The 25494-nt window shown below is 50.3% G+C and overlaps 1 protein-coding gene across 1 annotated transcript in view; it reads left to right on the top strand.

Annotated features, from left to right (window-relative positions):
• UTP4 (UTP4 small subunit processome component) overlaps nucleotides 1-22836 on the top strand; it is a 28401-nt gene extending 5565 nt beyond the window's left edge. The window contains exons 3-16 of the mRNA XM_033941069.1: nucleotides 8-92; nucleotides 264-353; nucleotides 604-815; nucleotides 1058-1229; nucleotides 1490-1581; nucleotides 1844-1940; nucleotides 10375-10439; nucleotides 19092-19214; nucleotides 19310-19457; nucleotides 19692-19798; nucleotides 20196-20291; nucleotides 21038-21223; nucleotides 21730-21840; nucleotides 22672-22836. Coding sequence (XP_033796960.1) covers nucleotides 8-92; nucleotides 264-353; nucleotides 604-815; nucleotides 1058-1229; nucleotides 1490-1581; nucleotides 1844-1940; nucleotides 10375-10439; nucleotides 19092-19214; nucleotides 19310-19457; nucleotides 19692-19798; nucleotides 20196-20291; nucleotides 21038-21223; nucleotides 21730-21840; nucleotides 22672-22788 — 1701 coding nt within the window. The 3' untranslated portion in view covers nucleotides 22789-22836. The remainder of the gene's footprint in view (nucleotides 1-7; nucleotides 93-263; nucleotides 354-603; nucleotides 816-1057; nucleotides 1230-1489; nucleotides 1582-1843; nucleotides 1941-10374; nucleotides 10440-19091; nucleotides 19215-19309; nucleotides 19458-19691; nucleotides 19799-20195; nucleotides 20292-21037; nucleotides 21224-21729; nucleotides 21841-22671) is intronic.
• Nucleotides 22837-25494: the final 2658 nt, after the last annotated feature.

Here is a 25494-nt window from a genome sequence, read left to right as displayed (position 1 = left end):
TTAATAGATTGGTTGTGAAGATGGATCTGTGAAATTGTTCCAGGTTTTGCCCGAGAAAATCCAATATGAGATGAATCTGGAGCGACAGAAAGGTGAAGTCTCTTTTTTGAGCCTGTAGCTCTGCCTCTCTGATTCTCGTAGGGCAGTGCTGCCGTCACTCTGTTGCAGTTCTCTAACCTTTGTGCACTGAGGGATGATATGAAGGGGGGTGGGTTTCTTCCATTTGTTGCACTTCTTAGGTTAAGCTTTCTCTGTATTCTCAGGTCGTGTTCTGTCACTAGCCTGGCACCCTTCTGCTTCCCACATTGTCACCGGCTCAATTGATGTGATCCGAGTACTTGATGTAAAAACAGGTGAGTATTTTCATGTGCTAGGAGGGCAGTGACGGTGTGTATGAGAGCAGCAAGGTAGCGATCTTCTCCTTTCTCAGTCTTGGACATACTTAGTAACATTTCTTAATCATTGTAAACCGCATAGATGTTGCCAAATGGACTGCTACGATGTGCTTGGCACTTTCGCTTCCATGCTTGTGTGCTGCAGATGTGGCAGGGGGAGGAGGGGTTGCAGCGAGTCCTTAGCTAAGTGTTTCTTTTCCCTTGGCAGGTCATGCTATACAGAGGATCGCAGTTGACCGGAATAAAACAGGTTCTCAGAATCGAGAGTGCATCGTGTGGGGAGTGGCTTTCCTCTCCTGTGGCACACTAGTGAGTGCTGATTCAGCAGGCAAAGTACAATTCTGGGATTCGGAGAAAGGCACACTCATCCAAACCCACCGGGTCACCAACGTAGATGTACTGGCCCTGTCTGTGTCCCAGGTAAGCGAGTAAATACTTGGTTGGATCCTCCACTAGAGGGTTTTAGTGGAAAGCACAAATGGCTCATCTACTGGAATCCAGCGACGGGTTGGCTATGAGAAAGTAGCGTCTGATTAGCCTTACTCTTAGTATCTGTTTGCAGTTAACATGATTAGATCCTCTGTGATGCTGATGATGGTAACACCTGTTTGGTCTTTCTCTGGGATACCGGTGACATTAATGCGCATCTGTGTTCTCCTCAGAATGAAGACAGCCTTGTGGTTGGTACGTCAGAGGGAACCGTGTTCCAGTTACAGTTGATGCCAGTTAGAGCAGGAGAAGCAGCACGCCAGTGGGTCAGGACAAAACCTTTCCGTCACCACACTCATGATGTGCGAACAGTGGCGCATGGTTCTTCAGTGATCATCTCTGGAGGTGTGCACTAGTGTTAATGCTTGCTAGTTTACCAAAAATTTTAACAAATAGTTAGAAACTGACCAAAAACTCTAAAATGTAGCCCTGCAAAGGCTCGAGGTGAAATGAGAGATTCATTCAGCTCTTGGAGGATACTGGGAAATGTGCTCTCAGTGAAAACTAGTGGTAAAGGGTTAAAATGCTTTCAGACTAGCTCACGGGCAAGGGGCAAAGTCTCTGCACATCAACAATTGCTGTCCTTTTAATTCACTTCCACCCAGGGATGGATTCTCACCTTGTCATCCGGCCTCTCATGGAGAAAGTTCAGTCAAAGACTTACGATTCTGCCCTTCGAAAAATTATCTTCCCACATGTAAGTACATCTTTGCAGCTGAGCTATCTGCTTGCCTTGGTGTATAGGAGCGGTCTGCATGTCTGAGCTTTGGCATTGTTCTCCATCCCTTGCACAGTCATATCTTGCAATCCTTTCACGTTCTAAGGGAAATACAATGTCTCCCGGTTTCTCTTTCAGCAGCACATGTGAGATGACCCTATCCCAAACCTACCTTTTTATCACTTTGAGAATGGAAACTAGGACCAGCCTTGTGACTAACCAGTTGTGTTTTGGTTTCCAGCGGTGCCTTGTCTCTTGTGCCCAGAAAGCAAAGCTGCTCTTCTTACAGTTTCCTCAGTACCTAGAACTCTGGAGACTAGGCAAGACAGAAGCTGTGGGTAAGAGCTTTGGCGATGCCCCTGGTCTCTTCCTTATTCCCCTGGTTAATGCTTGTCTTTCTCTTCTTTGCTGTACCCTTAGTTTGGAACTTGTTTGCTTGTATCATTTGTTCTTGTCTTGTTCCCTTTTAATTTATAAACTGCTTTTTCTTTCTTTTTGATACATAAAGGAAACATGTCATTAATCATATGAACAGTACTATAACAAAATGATAAATAACCAAAACTAAACGGAAGTGGTCACAAGAGATGTAGTAAAGCAGGAGGGTGAGGAAAAGGTTTCTAAGCGATGGTGGGAGGCTGCTTGGCTTTGATTAGTGGAGGCAGAGATAAACGTGATGGCATCATGCATTTCTTTGGGCTAGTTAGGATAGATGATGGACGGTGCTGAACTGGGTGTGTTTTAAAAACTGCTTTTATGACTTGAGGGATAGATCTGTATTAGAAACGGGTAGAATGAGAGGCCATGAAAGTGGGGTTAAAAGATGTAGCTAGTGGAATTCTTGGGGGGTCAGTGTTCAGTTGCATATAGACACCCAAAAAACAGTTGTCTTAACAACTCTACTGGTGGCTCAGTTTAATGCACCTTCATTTCTTCTATATTAGAAGGCTGAGTTATGGAGCCCACGACCAGCTTACCTTTTTTATTCTCAGGTTGAAATACACATTTTGTTTTTGAACTAGTCACTGGTTAAGTGTCGTCCCCTCCCCAAAAAGAAAGGATTGTGCAAAGACTTTTTATCCCAGGACAAGCAGGCAGCATATTCTCTACACGTGGGTGGCGTCATCTACGGAGCCCCCTAGCGGACGTTCTCACAAGCAGACTTGCTTGAAGATCTTCAAGCTTGCGAGTGTACCGCGCATGCACGAGTGTCCCTCCCACCCAATTCAGGGCATGCATCTCCTCAGCGTGGCTTCAGTTCTAAGTTTTTGGCGGAGCCAGAAGCCCTGCTCCGTTGCTCTGCGTGAATTCGTAATGCCTCTTTGCACCGCAGCTTGCTTTATTGTTTTCGAGTGAGTCGCTGTGCGGCGCGTCTTGTCTTGTTAAATAAAAAACCTCCCGTACTTTTTTCGACCGGGCTACCAGTTTTTGTCAGGCCACAGCTGTGTTTTTTCCTACGTCCCGGCCTCTGTCCAGGTTTAAGAACTGCACTAAGTGCGCCCAAGTGATCTCCATCACCGACCTCCATCGTTGGTGTGTGAAGTGCCTTGGGGCTGATCATCGCGCTGAGTCTTGCCTGTGTTGTGCTACTCTCCAATCGTGGGCTCTTCGTTGGCAAGTGGCCAAAAACCTTCAACTTTTTGGCCCCGCAGTGACAGCCTCGGCCTCGGTATCGTCACCCTTGACCTCAAAGGCCCCGACTTCGGCTCCTCCTACCACCCCGGTCTCGGGTAAGTCTCCACTTCCTTCCGCAGGTGTGCCAGCAAAGAAGCCTCCCTCGGAGTTTCAAGTTTCAAGTTTATTAGCATTTGATGAATCGCTTATACAATATTTCTAAGCGATGTACAAGTTAAAAACAGCCAGGTGGTGGTCTCACATACATATTATACAAATTAATCATAAAACAAACAATTGACATTTAAACAATAGGGTTAGAGACAAATATGAATAAGTAGGAAAGGAGGGAAAAGTTACAATCTCTTTATCTGTTGGAATTAACATAAAAGGAAAAACACATTGTCCTAAGCGTGCCTCCTCACATAGGGAATACTCTTCCTCGAGGTCGCCCCGAAGGAGCACACTGCTGCACCTCAACCCCAGCATCGCTGGTCTCAGTGCCTATGTTCAAGGACATGCTTAAAGCTATCCTTACTTCGCAGATTTCCTTGGTTCTGTGTCAGTTGACCCCAACCTCAATCCAGCCCCAGTCTGACCAGCCTTGGCCTTCCTCTGAAGTTACTCGAGGCATGTCTCACAAGTCCCGCCGCTTGCCCTCGAGTGATTCCTCTTCTGATTCGAGACTTGCAACTCTCCGGGTATCTCGGGCGGGATCCTGGACTGTGACTTCCTCCTCCTCGCACCTTGTACCTTCGAAGCAGCAGAGGTCTTCCCTGCCGCATCGAGGCCGGTCCCTGACCGTGAAACACCCTGGGTCCATGGTGACTTCTGCATTGGGTGTGAGGCCTCGCTGGACTCCTTCCCCACCTCTTTGGGGCGAGGGGTTTCTGAGTCCCGGTTGAAAACACCCTGTGGGGGAAATTATCTTTCCCGCCGGCTTCTCCGATGCTTCGGCTGATGGTGTGTCGGACGCTGGGATCCTCCCCAAGTCGTCTTCAGCAAGGCTGTTCCTCGACGCCCCCGAGGCAGTTCAGTAGAACGTCCTCGGTGTCCCGTTCTTGAGACTCGGAGGCTCCTGCCTATTATTCAAGGGAGGTTTCCCCCTCTTTCTCTGCTGCTCCGAGATCTCGCTCTACTTCGCCTCTGGAGGATGAGTCTTCTTCTCGAACTTCCTCCTTTAACTGGTTTGTCTCGGACATGAGCAAGGCTCTGAAGCTGGATCTCCAGTCTGAATCCGGGTACACTCGGGAGTATTTGGCGGAGATGGGGCTCTCTCATCCGCCCTGTGAGGTAGTCCGCTTGCCTCAGCATCAGGTGCTCCTGCAGACATTCCTCCGGAATCTGGAGACTCCTTATGCCGTCACTGCCATTCCCTCCAAAATGGAGTCCTGTTACCGGACGGTCCTGATCAAGGGATTTGAGAATGCGCAGCTTTCCCATCAGTCCCTGGTAGTGGAATCTTTGTTAAAGAAGTCTAATCCCTCCAAGGTCTACGTTGCTGTCCCTCCGGGAAGGGCGTACGATGGACAAGTTCTGACGCCATCTCTATCAGAACTCGATAATGGCAAACCGAATTCTCAATTATAATTTTACCTTCACTTCCTATCTTAGATACTGTGTAGATTCCTCCAATCTTTCCAGTTGGACATGTCTCTATATGTTTCAGGTGGCTTACGACGCCTTTAAGTTGTCCTCGAGAGTCATGGCCTTTGCGGTTGCCATGCGTCGCCTGGCCTGGTTCCGGATAGTAGACATGGACCCTAACCTCCAGGATCGTCTGGCGAATCTCCCGTGTGTGGGGAATGAGCTGTTTGTTGACTCCATCGAGGCCACCACTAAACGCCTTTCGGAGCATGAGCGGTCCTTCGCTTTCCTAGTGAGGCTCAAGCCAAAGACGTGTGTGGAGAATGAGCTGTTTGATGACTCCATCGAGGCCACCACTAAACGCCTTTTGGAGCATGAGCGGTCCTTCGCTTTCCTAGTGAGGCTGAAGCCGAAGACTCCTCTGACTCGACCGTATAAGATTCCTCCTTGGCGATATCCGCAGAAATCTATGCCTGCGTTCTCTCGCCCACCCCTGAGGTGGCCCCAGCAGCAGCAGAATCCTTCTAAGGTCCAGCCGTCTGCTCCAGCGAAGCCTGGGCCGTCTTTTTGACAATTCCAATCTGAGCCTACCGGCTCCCTTCCTCCTGGAGCCCTCCCCCCTTCCCATCGGGGGCCATCTCCATCATTTCTATCCTCAGTGGGAGAAGCTTACCACGGACCTGTGGGTACTTTCCATCGTCCGGGAGAGGTACTCCCTGCACTTCAGTTGCGTACCCCTGGACCTTCTGCCAAGAGAGTTTCCTTCTTCCAGGGCATAACTTCCCCTTCTTCTGCGGGAGGTTCAGGCCGTCCTCTGCCTCCAGGCGGTCGAGGAGATTCCTCCGGAGCAGTTGAATACGGGGTTTTATTCCCGGTATTTTCTGGTCCCCAAGAAGACGGGAGACCTGCATCCGATACTGGACCTCCGGGCTCTGAACAAGTTTCTGGTTACAGAAAAGTTCAGGATGCTCACCCTTCCTACGTTCTATCCCCTGATGGACGAAGGGGACTGGCTGTGCTCATTGGACCTCAAGGAGGCCTATACGCACATCCCAATTCATCCGGCTTCTCGCCAGTATCTGAGATTCCGGGTGGGGAATCGCCATCTCCAGTATCATGTTCTCCCCTTCGGCCTTGCGGCCTCTCCGAGGGTTTTCATGAAATGACTAGTAGCGGTTGCCACAGCCCTGCGTCTGCAGGGGCTTCAGGTGTTTCCCTACTTCGACGACTGGTTGATCAAAGCGTCGTCTCGCCAGGCGGTTCTGGGGGCGACGAATTGGACTATTTCCCTCCTTCAAGGTCTCAGCTTTGAGGTGAACTTTCACAAGTCCTAGCTGTGTCCGTCTCAGTCTCTCGAGTTTATCGAGGCGGAACTGGACATTCTTCGTCTTCGCTCTTTCTTGCCTCAGCCTCGCCAGGAGACCCTTATCCATCTTTGTTGGAAGGTGTATCTCCTGTCCTCGGTCCCAGCCTGTCTCCTGATGGTCCTGTTGGGCCATATGGCTTCAACAGTTCACGTAACTCCTTTTGCCAGACTTCACCTCTGCATACCTCAGTGGACTCTGACCTCCCAGTGGAACCAGGACCGGGATCCTGTGTCTCAACACATTGTCGTGACTCCTTTGTTGAAACAATCTCTCCGTTGGTGGATGCTCTCTACCAATCTTTCTAGAGGTTTTTTGTTTCACGCTCCTCCCTCGGAGAAGGTTCTCACGACAAACTCGTTGGCCAATGCTTGGGGGGGTTCATCTGGATGGTCTTCGTACCCAGGGACTTTGGTTCAGTGTGGACCGTCTCTGTCACATCAATTTGCTGGAGCTCAGGGTGGTGTTCAACGCTCTGAAAGTGATCCGCCGCAACATCTTTCTACGTGCAGTCTACATCCAGGGCCAGCAAAACTGCGTGGCCGACAAGTTGAGCCGCCTTCTGCAGCCTCACGAATGGTCACTTCACTCCTCGACTCTGCGTCAGGTGTTTGCTCGGTGGGGGACTCCGGATGTCGATCTGTTTTCGTCCCCCCTCAATCACAAGTTGCCTCGTTTCTGCTCCAGGGTTTACACCCCTCTCAGATTCGAGGCGGATGCTTTCCTTCTGGATTGGATGAACCTGTTTCTGTACGCATTTCCTCCTTTCCCTCTGATTCTGAAGACTAGTCATGCTCAAGTCCACTCATGCCACCATGATTCTGATAGCTCCTCGGTGGCCCAGACAGCCGTGGTTCTCCCTTCTGCTGCAACTCAGTGCCAGGGAACCTCTTCTTCTGCCTGTTTTTCTTCTGCTTACGCAGAGTCGGGGATCTGTACTCCATCCCAACCTGCAGTCTCTGCAGTTGACATCCTGGTTCCTCGAGACTTGATGGCCTCTTTTCAGTTCTCTTAGTCGGTCCTGGATGTTCTGGAAGCATCTCGGAAGGAGTCCACTCACCAATGTTATCATCAGAAGTGGACCCGCTTTTCGTCTTGGTGTGCTACTCAGCGACAGGAGCCACAATCCGCTTCCTTGTCTTCGGTGCTGGATTATCTGTTGCACTTATCTGGCGCTGGTCTCAAATCCACGTCAATTCGAGTCCACCTCAGTGCCATTGCTGCTTTTCATTGGCCGGTCGACGGAAAACCGCTCTCTGTTCATCCTGTGGTCTCCCGGTTTATGAAGAGTCTTTTCCACGTTCATCCTCCCCTTAAACCTCCTCCGGTGGTTTAGGATCTCAATGTGGTCCTTGCTCACTTGATGAAACCGCCATTTGAGCCCCTGGATCGGGCTCACTTGTATCTCACGTGGAAGGTTGTGTTCCTTATTGTGCTCACTTCTGCTCGAAGGATCAGTGAGCTGCAGGCCTTGGTGGCGGACCCTCCTTTCACTGTTTTTCTTCATGATAAGGTGGTTCTTCGTACCCATCCGAAATTCTTGCCTAAGGTTGTTACGGACTTTCACATCAACCAGTCCGTGGTTCTTCCAGTGTTTTTCCCGAAGCCCCATTCTCATCCTGGAGAAGCGGCTCTGCATACTCTTTGACTGTAAGCGTGCACTGGCCTTTTACTTGCAGTGAACTGCGCCTCATCGGATTGCTCCCCAGCTTTTCGTCTCTTTCGATTCCAATCGGTTGGGGCGTCCTGTTTCTAAGTGGACCATTTCTAACTAGTTGGCCGCTTGTATTTCTTTCTGTTATGCTCAGGCTGGTCTCCCCCCCTGCCAGGTCAGGTCACAGGGCATAAGGTCTGAGCGATGGCGGCGTCTGTTGCTTTCCTCCGATCAACTCCAATTGAGGAAATCTGCAAGGCTGCCACTTGGTCCTCGGTTCATACTTTCAACTCTCACTGCTGTCTGGATGCTTTCTCCAGGCGTGATGGCCATTTTGGTCAGTCAGTTTTGCAACATTTGTTCTCCTAAATTGCCAACTGTCCCTCCAGCCCTTTTGGTTAGCTTGGAGGTCCCCCACTTGTAGAGAATATGCTGCCTGCTTGTCCTGGGATAAAGCACAGTTATTTACCGTAACAGGTGTTATCCAGGGACAGCAGGCAGCTATTCTCACAACCCACCCACCTCCCCTGGTTGGCTTCTCTGCTAGCTATCTGAACTGAGGAGACGCATGCCCTGAGTCGGGCGAGAGGGGCACTCGCGTATGCGCGGTACACTCGTAAGCTTGAAGATCTTCAAGCAAGTCTGCTTGCGAGAACGTCCGCTAGGGGCCTCCGTAGATGACGTCACCCACGAGTAGAGAATATCTGCCTGCTGTCCCTGGATAACACTGTTATGGTAAGTAACTGTGCTTTTTAGTTCCATGATTTTAGTGTGTTTTTAAAAAATTTTATTGATTGGCACCTATCAGTCATGTGACCAGTGCTTGCATTTTGTATTCTGATGCATTTTTATGTAAACATTTGAGGGGTCCCCTTTGTATGCATAGATGGGTTTATGACCCATGATGTGTCTAAGTCACATTTTTTTCAGAAAGTGTGGCTATTGCTGAGATCTTCTCACATGAGAATCAGACTAAATGGAGGAAAAGAACTGTTTGTTAGTCCCAGTTGTATGACTGTCGTCAATCTGATTTAATCACATCTTGATCTTTCCCTTTAACCTATGAGCTTTGAGGCTCTCTTTAAAGCAGATGTTCTCAGCCTGTCCTTGGGAATACACCCAGCCATAATGAATTTGCATACACTGGAGACGGTGCATGCAAACTGTCTCCTCACGTATGTGTATTCACTGTGGAAATCCTGAAAATTTGACTGGCTGAGTGTCCCAAGGACTGGTGTTGAGAATCCCTGGGTTACAGCAATGCAGGTGCCCAAGACATAGAAACATGTCGGCAAATAAAGGCCAAATGGCCCATCTAGTCTACCCATCTGCAGTAACCAATATCTCTTCCTCACTCTAAGAGATCCCAGGTGCCTATCCCAGGATTTCTTGAATTCAGACAGTCTCTGTCTCCACCACCTCTTGTGGGAGACTGTTTCATGCATCTACCACCCTTTCTGTAAAAAATATTTCCTTAGATTACTCTGGAGCCTATCGTCTCTTAACTTCATCCTAAGCCCTTTCATTCCAGAGCTTCCTTTCAAATGAAAGACACTCGAACAGAAACTGTAATTACATCCCATATAGCTTGGTTTTTGGTGGGATTAGTTTCCATTTGCAGACATTGAGTGAAAGATGGTGACATATTTGATGGCCTCCAGGTAGCAAACCAATTCAGTGAAACAGTGGCTAATTCTTTCAGCTTCCTGGGCCCCCTAGAGGGGCATCGCCAATAGGAAAAAGGGGATTATAGCTAACTATCGATCAATCACATCTGGAGAATTGTATCCGATGTTGAAGGGTGCAATGTCCATAGTAATATAGTAGATGACAGAAGATAGATGTGCTGGCTAAGTCTGCCTAAGAACATAAAACTCATTGCATATATCATATGCCTCCTGCTTAATCTTCATCTGTCCTTGCACTTTCAGGGCACAGACTGTAGAGCTCTGCCTGGCACTGGCTTTATTACCCAATTACTGAAAGTTGCTGTCTAGCACCATTCTCATTTCATATAGGAAATCTTTGTGTTTCAAAAGAATATAGAACATTAGAGGCCACCCAGAAAAAAAAGTTACTAATATGGTAAACTCTAAACTGATACTTCAGAACTTATATATATACTGTATATATATACACCCGAGAGGTGGAAGAGGGTCCCAGGAAAGAAATTAAAGGGCCTCAAATTTTCAATGCACAGGAAGTAAATATCTTAAACTGGAAGTGAAGCTCTAGGATGAAGGGTTAGAATTTTTTCATGGGAAGGGTTGGAGGATGCATGCGATGGCCTTCCCAGGAGGTCAAAGGGTACTTAAATCCAGGAAAACTGCATAAGCACTTGGAATCTTTAGATGCGAGGGTAGAGCACGGTATTTGGTGGACTTTAGGATATTGCATCAGTGATGGGAAGATTAAGTGGACTTTCTGACTTTCTGTTTGCTGTGTTTATTTTGTAGGTGTAGGGTAGAGGCGATCTTTGGGCCCGTGTGCTAATGGAGCTGGGTAGGCTTGAGTTTCTGCCGTTAAAGTCCTGTGTGGGGGTTCTTGTTGCAGGGAAGCATGGTGAGGTGTTGCCAGTCAGCAGGAACCAGGAGCATCTTCTGCAGCTCAAGACGAAGGTAATGGGATTTTGGGTTGTGTCCGTTGATTTGGGGGGCTTTTCTAGTAACTTGTTTTGGTGTTCAGTGGCGTAGTAAAAGGGGTGCCGGCACCTCTCCTTCCCCCGCTCCTTTCCATTCCTCACCTGCTGTGCACATGCCTTCACTCCCCCCCCATGTTCCAAACTGCTGTTCGCGCCAGCCTTGGCACTCCCCTCTGACGTTACTTCTGGATCCCACAACTAGGAAGTGGCATCAGAGGGAGAGCCAGCACAGGCATCAAGTTGGAGATGTTGCTTGCGCCGGGGAAGCTAAATGGGTAGAGGGGGAAGGGTGGCGAGGGGCTGCCTCCCACCCTTGCGGTGCCAATTTTGATGTTTGCTCCTCATGCCTGTCCTTTGCCAAATCAGAATGTTTTGCTCCGACAAGGTTAAAAGTTTTAGAGGAGAGGCAGATGGTCCTGGGTTGAAACTGGGGGAGCGTACTGTATGTTAAGAGAGAATGGGCTGGGAGGGCAGGGTCTGTGGCTAGCTATAGGCTGTATAATGCTTCTAGTTCACCTAATCCCCATCAATTGCAAATATAAAAAAACCCTGAAAATGATCATTCCTGAAACAGAGTTTTCAGAAGTTATTGAAACACTCATGTAAGTAGGAGCAAGATGAATATTTATTTTTTTTCTTAACTTGAAAAATCTTTATTATTTTCAGAAAATAATATAACAAGCCAACAGATAAACCAGATCCATTTGACAGAGTCTGATACAACAAAACACCAAATACATAGTTGCATAACTTGCAAAAACACACCGGAGCCACCCCAATAGAAAAGATAGACCAGAAAACACCACCCCTCCCCCCTCAACAAAAAAACAGGAATCCAGGGGCTTCTCCCAGCAGGACACCAAAACCATATACACTTCTCCCTCCAGATTCGCAGGGGATAGGGGCAGAGCCGGACTGCGAATGGTGAACCACTTGCATCCCATGTACTGACTAAACGTATCTTTATTGTAAACCGTTTCTATCCCATGTACTGTCAAATGTATCTTTATTGTAAACCGCTTCGAACTTCACGGTATAGCGGTATATAAGAAATAAAAAAATTATTATTAATTACCACGAATATCTTCTGGTCTGGTTCTGACCCACCCCCGCTTCCCTCCTACCTTCCCCCCGGCATCCCGGCCTTACCTGGTGGTCTAGCAGGCTTTCGGGACAGGAGCGATCTTCCTAAACCCCTGCCCCGTGCAGATCGCCAATAGGAAATAGCTGCCGTGAGTTCTCGTAGTCTCTCGAGACTATGAATCCCTACAGCCATTTCCTATTGGCGATCTACATGGGGCAGGAGCATAGGAAGATCGCTCCTGCCCCGAAAGCCCGCTAGACCACCAGGTAAGGCCGGGATGCCGGGGGGAAGGCTATACTGTGGGTTTTCTTTCTTTTTTTCCCCCTCCCCAAAAAATTGCGAATATGTGAAATTGCAATTGACGAAACCGCGAATGGGGAGGGAGAAGTGTAAGTACAAAACATCAACAGGTTACAGGAAGTAAATCGCTCCCATATTCAGTCAAATGTAGAAACGCGGTGAGTCTGTACAGAGTGTGCCAATGACGCAACTTATCAAGCACCAAACGCCAGTCCGGCTGTTTCCATCTTGCATCCATGATCAACTGAGCCGCCATACAACACAATTTAATAAAGCAGAACTCTCCAGATTCCAGTGGCAGGTCACAATGACAAAGCGCCACCTCCCACAAAGCACAGCATGACAAGCACCGCAACCCAGAACCCCTGTACCCAAGGGCAATCACGCCACATATGTTTATAGTTGCCCTCTAGCCCACATCCTTGCCAGCAAAGCCCCGCACCTCCCTGTCCCATGCGGGCCATCTGCACCGGAGTGTAATAGCAGTGAATAAGCATTTCATATCCATTTTCTATAAGGGGGGTTGCTATCCCTATAGCCCTCACTTGGAACCAGATATACACCCACTCCTCCTTCGTTAACTCTTGCTCCTGATGGGCAGTAAGGCATTTTTAAAGAGCAGAAATTGCCCCTTCTTTAGCACTCTCCAGACCAGTAGAGGTTAACTTTACGATTGGGTATATATCTAATCATGACCAGCAGGTGGAGACTGAAAACAAAACTTTGGGACAGTATATCCTAGCCCCTCCTCTCTATTTCCCTCAGTCTTCTTTCAGTCTCCAGCAGGTGTTGAGTGATCTGTACCCATCTCCCTTGGTAGGGCTGTTGGAATTTGTTTAGAGGTTTATTGTCCCTGTTTTTAGCCGGACGGAGCTTGGACGGACTCTGTTTGGGGGTTCGTCCGACCTCGGGGGTGTCAAACCCGGCGGGTCACGAGCGGGGTCCCTCCCCCCACTTCCTCCACCTCCCCATATTTTTTTAGAGGAGCCTCAGCAGTAAGCCTTGCCCCCTAAATCAAGCAAGGCATATTGCTTCGAGAGCCTGTGGAGTCTGTTCTGTAAAAAAAAAAAAAAAAAAAAAAAAAATCCTGAGGTAGTGCTGGTCTGGAGGGTTGTATCCCTTTAAGAAAACTGTATTTTACTGTATTTTTTCAACTAACCGGCACTTTTTTACAGCTAGGTCGCATATGGAGCAATGAGCACTTCTAAAGGGAAAAAGTGCTCATTGTGCTCCAGACGCGAGGCACTCGCGGCCGGCCTGTGCAAGCGGTGTTCAGGCCGGTGCGGTGGAGGAGCTCCGTCGGCAGCGGCTGCAGGCGCCCAGAGCTCCCCGCCGATGGTGCCTCGCGAGTCGGCAGGGAACGGTGGAGAAGCCCGGTCTTCTCCGTCCGCCCACGGAGGGATTCCCCGAGCCGCCGACGGTCGGGTTTTAGAGGATTCCCTCTCAGCTGATATTTTGACAGCTGATGCCGGCTTGCCTGTTTTAGCGGCTGAGACTATTCAGGTCTCTCAGCCGCTGCAGGCTATGGAGGGAGCTGTTTTGGCGGGAAAGACGCCATCTTCTCTGTCTGGCCCCTCCATTTTGTCTTCCACCTCAGGTGACCTTCCCCCTGTTTTGGCTAAGCAGGGGCAGGTTTCTGCTGGGTCCCCTGCTGTGGCAGGGAGTCCCTTGGGACCCTCGGGGGGTTTTTCCCCTGATTTTTTCTTTTCATTATGCAAAGCCTATTTTCAGGCGGCTGGGGGTCCCGGTTGCGCCCAGGGGGTCTCGGGGGGTGGGGTTTCCTCCGCGCTCCCTGCGGCTTTGCCTCTCTCGTCTGACGTGACGTCCCCTCCGCCGCCTCTCTTGTCCAAGCGTCCGCGGGTGTCGTGGGACGAGGATTTGTGGTCGGAGGAACGTGTCGGTCTGGAGGAGGACCTGGACCCTTCTGAGGAATTCCAGGACCCTCTGGAGGGGACGGAAGCTGGCGGCGGGTTGTCGGGTTTCCCGTTCTCCAGTGACGAGGCGTCCGTGGTGCGCCTTTTTCAGAGAGATGAGCTGCCTGACCTTATTCAACAGGTTTCTTCGGCTTTGCGTTTTGAGGACGCGCCGCCGGAGACTCCGCGTGTGGGGGACCCTCTGTTACGAGGGATCCGTTCCGTTTCCCGCTCTTTTCCTATGCATCAGGATATTCGGGATATTATTCTTGAGCAGTGGAAAACGCCGGAGACGCCGTTTCGGCTGGCGCGCAGCATGGCTCGCCTGTATCCCATTCCTGAAGGGGATCGGGCTACGTTAGCTTCGCCAGTCGTGGATGCGGTGGTCTCGGCTATTTCCAAGCGGCATACCGTGCCTGTTGAGGGCGGTTCTGCCTTGCGGGACTCTGAGGAGCGCAAATTGGAGACCATCCTTAAGCAAAATTTCCAAGTCTCTGCCTTTGGGGTCCAGGCGGCTATTTGTGGGGGACTGGTCGCTCGCGCCGTGTTTCGGTGGGCGGAGCGGGTCTTGGATCGAGAGTCTGACGACTGGTCTCTGGTGGATCAGGAGGTAGCGAAGATTGAGATGGCTGCCTCATTCCTCTCGGATGCTCTGTATGACTTGGTGCGGATCTCGGCTAAGTCCATGGCTTTTGGCGTGGCCGCAAGGCGTGTGTTGTGGCTGCGCGCTTGGGCGGCGGATGCTGCGTCCAAAGCTAAGCTTACTAAATTTCCCTTTCGGGGGTCGTTTTTATTTGGAGAGGACTTGGATAAGTTGATTCAGACTCTGTCGGACTCGAAAGTTCCCCGTTTGCCGGAGGACCGTGCCCGCCCGGCGTCTCGGGGTGGTGCGGCCCGGGGGCGTTTGCGGGAATTTCGCAAGTATCGCCCTGGGCGTGGGGCTGCTTCTTTCCAGTCTCCGGGGTTTTCCCGGGGTCGGTTCTTCCAGCGCATGCAGCCCTTTCGGGGGGCCCGTCGGGGGGCAGGGAATCCCTCCGCCGGTTCCCCCGCTTCCCGTCCTGCACAATGACGCCTTGCCGGCGCCCCCCTTGGTTCCGGTGGGGGCCCGGCTGCGCGACTTTTTTCCCAAATGGGCCGAGATCACGTCCGATCAGTGGGTCCTGGAGGTGGTGCGGGACGGTTATGCCCTGGAGTTCGCCCGCTCTCTGCCGGATTTTTTCCTCGCTTCTCCGTGTCAGACTCCTGGGAAGACGCTGGCGTTTCGCCAGACCCTTCAGCGCTTGCTAGATCTCAGGGCAGTAGTTCCAGTGCCCCCCCCGGAGTGGGGCACGGGCAGGTACTCCATTTACTTTGTGGTGCCCAAGAAGGAGGGGACTTTTCGGCCCATCCTCGATTTGAAAGGGGTCAACAGGGCTCTCAAGGTTCCCTCTTTCCGTATGGAAACGCTGCGGTCGGTCATTCTGGCGGTTCAGCCGGGGGAGTTTCTCACTTCTCTCGATCTGACGGAGGCCTACTTGCATGTTCCTATTCGGACCTCTCATCAGCGTTTCCTGCGCTTTGCGATCTTGGGTCGGCACTATCAGTTCTGTGCGCTTCCCTTTGGGCTGGCCACGGCTCCCCGGACGTTCACCAAGGTGATGGTGGTCGTCGCGGCAGCCTTGCGGTCGGAGGGCATCCTGGTACACCCCTACCTGGACGACTGGTTAATTCGGGCCAAGTCGTTGCAGGAAAGCTCCCGGGTTACGGCTCGGGTGGTGGAGTTTCTCCGGTCGCTGGGCTGGGTGGTCAACCTTTCCAAGAGTCGGTTGGTTCCGGCTCAGCGTCTGGAGTACCTCGGGGTGCTGTTCGACACCTCCTTGGGGAAGGTCTTCCTCCCAGAGGCCCGGGTGAGCAAATTGCAGTCTCAGATTCGCCTGCTTTTGGCGTCCCGGTGTCCTCGGGCGCGAGATTTCCTCCAGGTCCTGGGGTCGATGGCGGCCTCCCTGGACGTGGTGAGGTGGGCGCGGGCCCACATGCGTCCTCTCCAGTATGCTCTGCTCCGGAGGTGGTCTCCCCAGAGGCACGGGATGGATGTTCCGGTTCCCCTGCGAGGCTTGGCGCGCTGCAGTCTGCGTTGGTGGCTCCGGACCCCTCACCTAGTTCAGGGGGTGGGTCTGGATCTTCCGCAGTGGACGGTGCTCCTTACGGATGCGAGTCTCCTGGGTTGGGGGGCCCAGTGTCTGGGTCACTCAGCTCAGGGAACCTGGTCCACGGAGGAGGCCTCCTGGTCGATCAACGTGTTGGAGACCAGGGCGGTCCGGCTAGCGCTGTTGGCTTTCCACTCCCTTTTGTTGGGCAAGTCGTTCAGAGTCCTGTCGGACAATGCCACGGCGGTGGCTTATGTCAATCGTCAGGGGGGCACCAAGAGCACTCTGGTGGCGCAGGAGGCGGCTCGGCTCATGGTTTGGGCGGAGTCGCATCTTCTGGACCTCTCGGCCTCTCACATTGCCGGGGTAGAAAACGTTCAGGCGGACTTCCTCAGTCGTCACTTCTTGGATCCGGGAGAGTGGTGTCTCGGCGCCGAGGCGTTTCAGTTGCTAGTGCGTGCTTGGGGGCAGCCCCTGATGGATCTGATGGCTACAAGTGGCAACGCCAAAGTACCCCGCTTCTTCAGTCGTCGCAGGGACGGTCTGGCCGAGGGTCTGGATGCTCTGGTCCAACCGTGGCCAACGGAGGGGCTGTTGTATGTGTTCCCTCCGTGGCCATTAGTAGGCAGAGTACTGCTTCGCATTGTTCGCCATCCGGGGCTGGTGGTCTTGGTGGCTCCGGATTGGCCTCGTCGTCCGTGGTATGCGGATCTGGTGAGGCATCTGGTGGCGGATCCTCTTCCTCTGCCTCTCGAGTGCGATCTTCTGACGCAGGGTCCCATTCCCATGTTCGACCCGTCTCCCTTTTGTCTTACGGCTTGGCTCTTGAAAGGGGCCGCCTGAGTAAGAAGGGATATTCCGACAAGGTGATCTCTACACTTTTGGGGTCCCGGAGGCTTTCTACCTCTCGGGCTTATGTACGGGTTTGGCGTCTTTTTGAGGAATGGTGCCGAGCGCGGGGAGTGGTCTCCTTTCGCGCTTCTCTGCCTAACATTCTAGAGTTTTTGCAGGATGGCCTGGATAGGGGCCTGGCCTGGTCTTCTCTTCGGGTTCATCTGGCGGCCCTGTCGGCTTTTCGGGGGCTGGTGACAGGTCAGCGTTTGTCAGCCATTCCTGATGTGATTCGCTTTCTTAGGGCGGCCAAGTTGATCAGGCCTCCCATAAGGCCCTCGATTCCCTCTTGGGATCTCAATCTGGTTCTCTCTGTTCTAGTGCGCCCTCCTTTCGAGCCGTTGGATGGCTGTTCGTTGAAGGACCTTACGCTGAAGTCGGTCTTTTTGGTGGCCATTACTTCCGCTAGACGGGTGTCTGAGCTACAGGCTTTCTCTTGTAGGGCTCCCTTCCTGGAGTTTTCGAAGGAGCGGGTTGTTTTGCGGCCTGTTCCTTCCTTTCTGCCGAAGGTAGTTTCTCCTTTTCATGTCAATCAATCGGTGGTCCTCCCGGTCTTGGGTAGTCGGGAGGGTTCTTCTGAGCAACGACAGCTGCGCAAGTTGGATGTCGGTCGGGTCCTCCATGCTTATGTGCAGCGGACCCGGGATTTTCGGAGCTCCGATCATCTCTTTGTGCTTCTGGCGGGTCCTCGTCGGGGGGCTGGCGCTTCTAAGGCTACTATTGCGCGTTGGATCAAGGAGATGATTGCTTCCGCTTATCTTCTGAGTCAGAAGCCGGTTCCGGAGTTTCTCAAGGCTCATTCCACTAGGGGTCAGGCGGCTTCTTGGGCTGAGTCGTCGCTCGTGCCTCCGGTGGATATTTGTAAGGCTGCGGTTTGGTCCTCCTTGCATTCATTTGTTCGGCATTATCGGGTAGATGTTCAGGCGCGTCGGGACGCGGTGTTCGGTGAGCGTGTTCTGGTATCGGCCCTTCGGGGGTCCCGCCCGTGAGAGGGACTGCTTTGGTACGTCCCAATCGTAAAGTTAACCTCTACTGGTCTGGAGAGTGCTAAAGAAGGAGAAATTAGGTTCTTACCTGCTAATTTACTTTCTTTTAGCTTCTCCAGACCAGTAGAGGTCCCCACCCTGTCTGTTGTTGTTGTTGTTGGGGCTGTTGCGCGGGCAGTTTTTGGTTTTTGCTGCGGGTTCTAGTATTTTTCTAGGGCCGGGGAGAATTGAAGAACAGCGGCTGTGGCTCGGCTGGCTTAGCTGGCGAGCTGTGGGGACCTTCTTCCTTCGGGAATTTCTCCTCTGCATTTTCCAACAGCATTTTTGGGTATGTTATTTGTTACTCCTTTCGGAGTATTGTTTTTTCTCTCTGTTGTTTTCCAGTTCTTGGTTCTGCTTGGCTATTCGGCAGACTGAGGGAAATAGAGAGGAGGGGCTAGGATATACTGTCCCAAAGTTTTGTTTTCAGTCTCCACCTGCTGGTCATGATTAGATATATACCCAATCGTAAAGTTAACCTCTACTGGTCTGGAGAAGCTAAAAGAAAGTAAATTAGCAGGTAAGAACCTAATTTCTCCTTTCTGGAGAACGGGACCCACTAGTCACTCAAAAGGAGTCTTTCCCCCCTCCCCCCCTCGGAGCAAGATGAACATTTAATGCCAAATTTTCACTAAATAAAAAGGAAAAGATTTCTCCTAAATAGACTTGTATCTTAGACCATTAGTAGTAGAAAGTCAAAAGCAACTGGGCAGAGTTCCTGCTGAGAAAAGATCTTGGTAAGTAAAACCCAGGGAGCAAAAACCTCAGAGTTGCGATTATCTAGAGAAGACAAAATTTCCATCTGCACTGTCAACCTAAAATGGTCCTGAAGAAAACAAGAACGAACTGATATCACTTGCCTAAGTTTAAAGAAACTCTCTTGCAAGACAAGTGTTAATCTGAGGTTTTGTACTTGGACGGGAATCAAGAAACATCCCTAGAACCCTAGAGGTAGTTTCAACCTTCAAAAGATAGACAAGGAGGAGTTCATGCTGGAGTAGATATGTGTTTGCTGTGATGACGAGGGAATTTCTTAAAAGGAAAAATTCCTTGTGTGACAAGTGGAGAGAAATGCAAAGGGGAATGAAGTTGAAAGAAGAAGGGGGACTGCACAGATTTGCCTTCGCACTGTGGCACCATCCAGACTTGCAGTACGAGGCATTAAACCAGCTGTGGAATCTTCTAGCTCCAGGCTTGCAAGCCTCATTGATTCCACTGGGACTATTATGAGGAAGCTATAGTTTCTAGCAGCAACAGAATCTATAACAGCTTTCCATTTCTTTATTCCAGGGACCCGAGCACATCTGCTGCAGTGCCATCTCCCCATGCGGCAGCTGGATCGCCTATGCCACACCCTCCCGGCTTTATCTTCACCAACTACAGTATGAGAATGATGGAGTCGGCATCAGCAAGGTACAGGGAAGGGAAGCAGCTCTGCTGTCAAAAGTAACGCCAGCTGTGGTGTAGACTTACTGATGGAGTCCTTCTTGTTCTGTACTTCTCCCCAGTTGCCCAGACTGCTTCACTCAGCCCACCAAATCCTGTTCTCTGCAGATTCCACCAAACTCTTTGTGGCATCAGATTGCGTGTCGGTGCACATGTTCAAGCTTTCAGTGACGGACTGCAAACATGCACATACTTTCCAGGCAAAGTCAGGTAGAGAACATGAGAGGGACCACAGGAAGGTGCAGGAAGTCTGAGTGGGAGGAGCCATGGGCACAGGACATCGGGTGGGAGGGGAAGCATGGTATAGCATTGGGCAGGAAGGTATGACGGGGACTGGCCTGCAGGTAACATGATGGTAGGAAAAGTGATTAGTTAAGTGTGTGGGGGGTGATAACTGTTGGGGGATGTGCCACTAAAGGTAACATCATGATTGCCTCTCCCCAGGCTCAGTGGAGGCCACGTGCCTGCTGGCTGCAAGTGCTGATGGAAACTGGTTGGCAGCTGCTTCCTTGGACTTTGAGATAAATATCTATAGTGTCAAGCTGTTAAAGGTGAGTTTGGCGCAGGGGATAGTGCTGCCTGCCTTATGTCATCTTTCAGGCATGGAATGCATTCAGTGGATACCCTGAACGGGAAGCTTTAGCGGTGAAATTCAGTAATAATATGGCAAGAATTGGTAATCCAGAAACATGATTTGCCAAACCGAGTGCAGAGGAGAAAAGGCCCTAGACTGTGTCAAGCCCAGAAGTGATTTTGTGACTGAATGAGCTAAAATCACATTCACTGGTCCTAATTCCTCACATCAAGGTAGCACTGAGCACCTTAATTCATAATATTCACAGCTCAAATCAAAACAAGCCCCTCAGTCAGGCAGTTCACGTCCATTTGCGATCTGTGCAGCAGGAGTCACTTTGGTTTCAATTCTTGCATTTTGCTTTTCATTCCTAGCATCACTGCACAGTGCCAGTTTACAAGTGCCCAGTGTCTGCCCTGGCCATTCAGCCCATGAGCAACAACTTGGTTATCGCCTACTCGGATCAGCAGGTAGGAGTCTGCATCCTCTCTTCTTTCACACTCTGAACCAGCTGGGTGTAATTCCCACGGCAACTCCTTCCGACATTGTCCCCCTCCATTTCATGAATATTCATGAGGCATTTCCTGCCACCCAGGCTGTTTTTTGGTTTCATGGCACTGCAGTACCTAAAGAGCCCCTGGGATTTGGAGAAAAAAAGGGGAGGGTGTTGGTATGATGCTTAAGGAAGGGGGGAGGGAAAGTGCACTCTCCCCGAGAAGGGGCATAATGAGAGAAATGTCTCGGGGTGCTGGCTCATTTCCATTGGAAGAAATATTTCTACTATTTACCAGGATTTGGTCTGGTATTTTGAATAACCATAATCAATATGTATACATGTAAATGACATGGTAATGTATCAAGCCCCTCCCTTCCCCTCCATTGAAACAGTCAAACTACACCCATGAATATAGTGCTGCTTGACTCTGTTAGTCAAAAGACTAGATTGTAAGCTCTACAGAGCAGGGACTGTCTTGAATGTTTTAATGTACAGCGCTGCACGACAGAAATGATAATGAGGTGGTATTGAGAACAGCGCCATCTCATGCACACTTAGAGCCAGATTGCAGAGATGTTTCAGACTATGGGATTTGCAAATGTCCCAGCCACCTCTGCCGATACCAGATGCAGCACGTGTGGCTGCTTAGTGCAGGAATTTCATGTCTGCCAATGGTGAAGGACCTTTATGCCTTGTTTCTCCTGCCACCTTTTTCTACAGCTCTTTGAGTTTAGCATCCAGGAGAAGCAGTACAGCACCTGGTGCCGGAAGGTTCAGCAGCATGGACTTCACAGAGACTGGCGGGAGCGAGACACACCCATTACCAACATCACCTTTAACCCCGCGCAACCGGCGCACATCCTCCTGCACGACACCTACAGCCTCTGTATCATTGACAAGACCTTGGTGAGCCGGGCAGTTGTTTCAAATTAATGCTGCACACTGCATATTCTCCCATGCAAAGTTGCCTAATTGAACTAGCGTTAGCTCATAGGATTGGGAGGGGGAAGTTACGCAGCTCAGTGCCTAGAGTCGGGCACGCAGTCTTTGAGCTGGCATAAGTGCTCTTGCCTAAAATGCCGATGTTCAGTATTTAGCTGTTCATGGTATCTTCAAACCCAAATGGGTTAAGGGGTACTTCAGGTATCCTTTGTCGAGTTTGCCATTTAGTGCATGCTCAGGACCAGATTATGCATAGTAGGATATCTCCTTCCCTCACTACCTACCACTAGGAAAATATGAATGAAATATAAATTGGTAACAAAAGGTGGGATGAGGGTCAGGTGCTCAGTCCTTGCTGGATTGGGGAGAGCAGGGTGAAACAAAGCGCTGTGTTGAGAAAGAAGAAGGGAAGGGGCAGGATCTCTCCTTTGGATGCTGCATGGAATAATTGTGTTCCTCTCTCTCTGAAGCCTTTGCCAGATGATAAAACACCTCTTCTGAATCAGGAGTCCCTCAGGAATCTCTCAGAGACTGCCAGGAAAGCTCGCTCTCATGCCTTTAAGATCTCCAAGAAATTCCAGGTGAGCTGCACCTGACCCCCCCCCCCCCCACACACACACACACACACACAAACACTCCTTCAACAGTGCTGACCTATGTTAAAAAGCTCATCTATAGTGGTGTATCATGCATAGCACTGGGTCCAGTGGCTGCACAAGGCTGACTTTATGTGGGAACCTTTTGCTCACTCTGTAAGAGACTTCCTCTCAGGCCTGGCTTCACAGATGCTGTCAGTCAGATTATCAGCATACAGTATTGAGAATATGTGTGAAAGTAGTGGGTAGATCATCTCATGGATATTAAGTAGTTTGGAGTTTGAGGCTAGAGGTAAGAATTACTACCAGGAGCTGATTTCTTTAAAAAAATGGCTCAGACTACAGCAGTTTTTGAGTTTGGGTGTCCTCCAGGATACTGGGCTTGATGGACCTTTGATCTGTCCCAGTATGGCAACTCTTATGTTCTAGAGCTGGATTCAGTTGTCAAAAATAAATTTTAGTTAGGTTACTTTGATTATAACAAGCCAGAACTTGTTTAAAAGGTCAAGGGATAAATCAATTACAAGTCTATGAGTGAGAAAGGGGTGTCACAGCTGGGACTAACTGAATTCTGTTGTGAGCGGGATTTTGGCCCCTGCCTTGAATTTACTGATGGCTCTCGTTCCTATGTTCATAGGAGGTAACGACAGAGCATCTGTTCAAACCTTGTTCAGAAGTTTGGGCAGATTTTGCTTGTACTGGGATGGGAGAAGGATTGGATCAGCAAGAGAAAAAGCTGCAGGCTGGGCTCAGACTCTCAGCATCCATGCAGTGCCTGGCTTGTGTCTAATGATTTTTGTGTGTCTTTGCTGGCAGCCTCTCCTCTTCATGGCGCTCCTGGATGAAGGGACTCTGGTGACAGTGGAGCGACCTCTAACAGACATCCAGGCCCAGTTGCCACCCCCTGTTCGACAGAAGAAATTTGGAACCTGAAAGTGGAGCTAGAGACTGTCATTCTTATAATAAAAAGTGGTTGGTGGAGGCCGGCCTGCTGTAGACTGGTTTTATAATGGGACCACTCACATTAGACAAAGGGAAACAAGTTGCTGAACCTTCCCCCCAGCCCATTTTTCTTCTTTGCCTATTCCCGTGAGTGCAGGGTCAGGATGCAGCTCTTTCAGATAGATGTATGTATTCCTGACCTTCAGGTCAACTACAAAGCCTCACTCGGCCTACACACTCAGTATTACAAGAGAAATAACTTAAGAGGGTGATTCACATTGCACCACCTGGCACACACCACTGAGTAATTACTTACAGGAGCTCTTGCTGCTTATTATCAGCAGGTGAATCTGATTTGAGGGGTCTAACAGATTAGAGCAAGTGTGATCCTGGCCCCCCTCTGTTTCCTGCTGTCAGTGTTCATTTCGGTCACATTTTCCATTAGTACATAAGGCCTTAAGCTTTAATCAATTTTAGATTGAGCCAGCATGTGTGCACAAAACCAGGATCTGTGATGGTTTCTCCTGATCTTTATGAAGGAAGACAGCTGAAAAGCATCAGTTCATTGCGGACGATATCTTCTTGTGTAGATGGGCCTGCTCTTACACTTCCCATAATGCAGGGATTTTGGTGATGTGGCGGGCTTTAAGGTAAACTTAGATAAGATGGAATTGATGGGGATTACTACAGCGGGGGAGGAGGAGGAAAGGTGAAGGCAGAATTTTCGATTTAAGAGGCTGGGGTGGGTATTAGGGGGTTACAATGAATCTTCATCATTTTATTTTCTCATAACTTGTTCTGGGTAAGTGGAAAGGGAACTGGATGTCACAGTGGGAGCATATTGCAGCTTTAAAAGCAAATGTACTTCCCTCTAATCTTTTTCTGTTTCGGAGATTACCCCTAGAGGTCCCTCACTGGGTGTTACTTAATTTACAATGGGGAGGGAGGTTCCCTAGACTGGCTAAAGCTCTGTTATAGCAGTGCATGGATTTGGGAAAGGGGTTCCCAATCTGGGTTGGTATTACTTGGCATACTTGAAACATGCATGACCATACAAAAGCTTTTTTTGGAGAGACGGGCAGGTTTCGGCGGGATCCTCAGCTTTGGAAGTGAGACCCATTGGGCTGCCAGGGGGTTTTTCCCCTGATTTTATTTTGGGCTTGTGCAAGGCTTATCTTCAGGTGGCCGGGGGTCCTGCTTCTGCCCTGTGGTTCTCAGGGGGGTGGGGGGGGATCCCTCTGCATCCTCTCTGGTTCAGCCCTTAAAGCCATACTGGCAAAACAGGTCCTGTTGGATTGCATTAAGCTACATGATGTTCCTTATTTCCTCATTACTCAATAAACAAATTGAATTTAAAAAAGATTAGTTTAGCAGGTGGAGACTGAGACACTGACTTTTGAGATCAGTACAAGTGGGCTGTGCAATCCCTCTTACAATCAGTCTTTTCTCAGTCTCCAGCAGGTGGAGTGGTCTGTTTCTGCAGTCTGTGCTGAGGTTTAAGATCTGTTGGATCTGGTTAGTGAATCTTTCTTGTCCCTTTGTCCAGACTGAGCTTGGGGGACCCTCACAGGAGTGTCACACTTGGAAGGGTTGAACCCCTCCCCCCATTTCTCCTACCTCCCCAGGTTTTTTTCTGAATCTACAGGAGCCTCAACTATACGCCTGGCTACCGATACTGGCACAGACTAGTTTAGAGCAGTGTTTCTCAACACACGGTACGCGTCCCCTGGGGGGTTCGTGGCTAGGCCACCAATTCCTTCCTGTCCGAAGAAGCAGTCACTGCCAGCAGGGATCCCATGTTCCTGCCCCCCCCTCCAAGTTGCTTCTGGCGATCTCTGCCTGCCCGCCTCCACCCCCGGAGCCAACACAATTACCACCTTCTTTGAGCCGCACTTGCTCCTTTGGTCTTCACTCCTTGCATGGATGGCACACGCAGTGATTCATATGCTGCACATAAGTAACTGACCCAGAAACCTCTCCAATGTCAGAGGGAAGGCTTGTGGATCAGCCACATGCAGTCTGTGAATTACTGCTTGCGCCATTCCAGCTGATGACAGAAGGAGCGAGTGCAGCTCCTACAAGAACTGGGTCGGCTTCGGGAAGGGGGGAATGGGCGGGGAGAGCGGGATCCCCTGGGGCAGTAGCGGCGTCTACGGACGGGCAGCTACATATGTGCAGGGAGGGGGTGGGGCACGAATTTGACAGATGGGAGAGGGCATGACCATGGGACACAAGAGGGAGGATGGGGACATAGGAGGGAGGGAATAGAAAATGAGAATTGTTGGGTATGAGTGAGTGACAGGGAAAGATGGTGGCACATGGGAAAAGGAAAATTGGTTATAGAGGAGAGGGAGATGCATGGGATAGAAAAGGATGAGAGGGAGAAATGGATATGGTGGTGGAGAGGGAACAGGGACAGAATGAAGGGGATTGCAAGGGGGAAGAGTGTTGGACATAGTGATAGAGGGAGAGATGTGGCATTGTGCTTGAGAGGGGTAATAGAAGGAGAAATGGCTGGTGGGCAGTGGTGAAAAATGCATGTGATCTGGGGGATGAGAGAAATGTTGGATGTGAGTAGAGGGGATAGGAGAAATGCCTGCATTTCTCAAGACAGACGGACAGAGAGAGGGAGACTTGTTGCCAATAGGGGTGGAGGAGAGAGGAAGAAAAGTTGGACTCATGGAGGGACAGAGAGAG

The sequence above is a fragment of the Geotrypetes seraphini genome, chromosome 4 (assembly GCF_902459505.1).
Source record: "Geotrypetes seraphini chromosome 4, aGeoSer1.1, whole genome shotgun sequence".
NCBI lineage: Eukaryota > Metazoa > Chordata > Amphibia > Gymnophiona > Dermophiidae > Geotrypetes > Geotrypetes seraphini.
Note: the sequence above shows the minus strand (reverse complement) of the source record. Positions and strands in the feature narration are given on the sequence as shown.